The following is a 2,100-nucleotide window of genomic DNA, read 5'->3' on the forward strand; positions in this document are numbered from 1 at the left end:
TTGAACGGCCACTACTTGGGATTTCTGATTCACATGAGTAACTTCTTAAGCCTCGATAACAGTTCGGGTTTCAGGTGCCCCATGGGGTCGCGGGTGGGGTATCCTCACTGGGGTATCGGGTTTCCCGTTCTCCGCTTTCACCTGTAGTTATTTCTTCCTTTGGGGAGCCCATAGTTTGAATTGCGCTTGCATTACAGCCATTACCCGGATGATAGGCCGAGCGGAGCCTGACTGAGTCCAAAATCGGAGGAACGGATTATCAGAGTCCTTCGTTTGTGCCCGCCCGAAAAAACTGTGTGCCCCAGAAGAGAAAATTGTGCCCCAGGAAGAAATTTTGTGCCGCGGGAAAAATTTTCCACGTGCGCGAACAAATCTGCGTCAGTTAAAGGAGGTAGTTCATGCGTACACTTCGACACGCCGAAGCACAACGAAACACAACGAATTGCTCATCCTAGTGGCTTACAATGAAACTCCTCGTAACATCATTCTGGTTCTTCTCGTGCGACCTTCTCTACGTTGAAGCAGAAGTGGACGAAAGTGGCCATTTCCGTGGGCTCGGTCCTGTGAACGGCGATCCTAACGACGAATTCTATTACATGCAGAAGGCTTATCTTGAGGCCATCTCTATACCGGAGGCTTGGGGTATCCTGGACTCTACTCCCAAGAGAACATCTGTGACCATCGCAGTTATTGACGACGGAATCGAGGCCACTCATCCTGACTTGAAGGGTACCGTTATCAAGGGTTACAACGTCGTTGATAAGAATGATGATACCAGTCCTCGAGGACCGCATGGAACCGGCATGGCGGGCATCATTGGTGCTATCAGAAATAACAAGATCGGTATAGCGGGTATTCTGGACAGTGTGCGCATACTGCCCATATCTACGGGTGAGCTTTCGACTTGGCCCGCAATGGCGGATGCTTTCAAATACCTGATCAATAAGAGGAGAGATGATGTGAAAGTCATTCTCATGACGGAGGGGAGCTTTTCAAGTAGATCCAAAGCCGTTACCGACAAGATTCGGGAAGCAACTGCAGCTGGCATGCTCGTTATCGTCACGGCAGGGAATGAGTACCTGGATCTGGACATAACCCCATACTTCCCTTGTTCCTTCGACCGTTCACCCACTGATGGAGTGTTATGTGTAACTGCAACGTATGGTACCAAAATGCAGCTTATGGACCAGAGCAATTTTGGTTTAGCTGTTGACATCGCCGCTCCAGGTTATAAAACAGTTGCAACTATTCTTGAAGGGGAGTATGGCACTCGTTCGGGCACTTCGGGTGCCGCCGCTATCGTAGCAGGTATAGCTGGGATGCTCTACAGCCTTGAGCCTTCTCTGAAGGCTAAGCTGACCCCTACTTACATCAAAAGTATCATCAAGGATACGGCCACCCAAGGTGTCAAGGACAGTAAAGGGGAAAAGACCCTTCCCTTCGGCCGCGTGAATGCTGCGGCAGCTGTCAATAAGATACTTGAAAGAAAGAAGGTTTAATTTTTCGCCCTGACTTCGTGTCATGGTGGAGTCAATGACACCGAGTCATTGCTAACTTGTTCAGTGAACTCTCGTCTAGCTCGATGGCCTCTCCCTTGCTCGATAGATCATTTATTTATTCGATTCATTTATTGTGAATGTAAAGGTATGATCATCAGACCTTCGATCGTCAGAGTCTGATGTCACATGCGATCGTAACGCTGAGGATCTGATTAAGATGATTCTTTACGCCCAACTGTTGAGTTTTGAATCCGCGTCGTGAATTTGCGCCTGGGTCGGTCTTACTTCAGTAGGCAAGAATTGGCTCGGTGTTCCAATTATGAATCGTTCTGGGAGATGCTGGTGCATCGTCAACGATCGCTGTCCCAACCCCCCGTAGCACACAATGTGTCTTTCTCGGGTGAAGGAATCCCTTAGCTGAGCTTATGGTGAATATTTTCCACATTGATTAAGTATCATCAAGCTGCGGTTTACGGCATTCCCCTGCTATTATATCCAGTGAAGTGTTATTCGAATAGGTAAATCATTAACAGTTGTGAAACTGGGAACCGGACTTGAAAATATCAAGTTGCGATATATATCAACTCTTTCCGATGAATGC

General features: G+C 48.0%; 1 protein-coding gene across 1 annotated transcript; it reads left to right on the forward strand.

The window, feature by feature from the left end:
- The first annotated feature begins 422 nt into the window (after positions 1-422).
- On the forward strand, positions 423-1,707 carry Pmar_PMAR018918 (thermitase, putative). Its single transcript, XM_002774706.1, has one exon. It carries the CDS (start codon positions 465-467, stop codon positions 1,497-1,499), a length of 1,035 nt encoding a protein of 344 aa, XP_002774752.1. The 5' UTR covers positions 423-464; the 3' UTR covers positions 1,500-1,707.
- The last annotated feature ends 393 nt before the right edge of the window (positions 1,708-2,100 follow it).

The sequence above is a fragment of the Perkinsus marinus genome (assembly GCF_000006405.1).
Source record: "Perkinsus marinus ATCC 50983 genomic scaffold scf_1104296957680, whole genome shotgun sequence".
In the NCBI taxonomy this organism is placed as follows: Eukaryota; Perkinsozoa; order Perkinsida; family Perkinsidae; genus Perkinsus; species Perkinsus marinus.

Bases quoted from the DNA above. Each gene is read 5' to 3' on its own strand.
- Pmar_PMAR018918 (XM_002774706.1), top strand. From the start codon at position 465: ATGAAACTCCTCGTAACATCATTCTGGTTCTTCTCGTGCGACCTTCTC.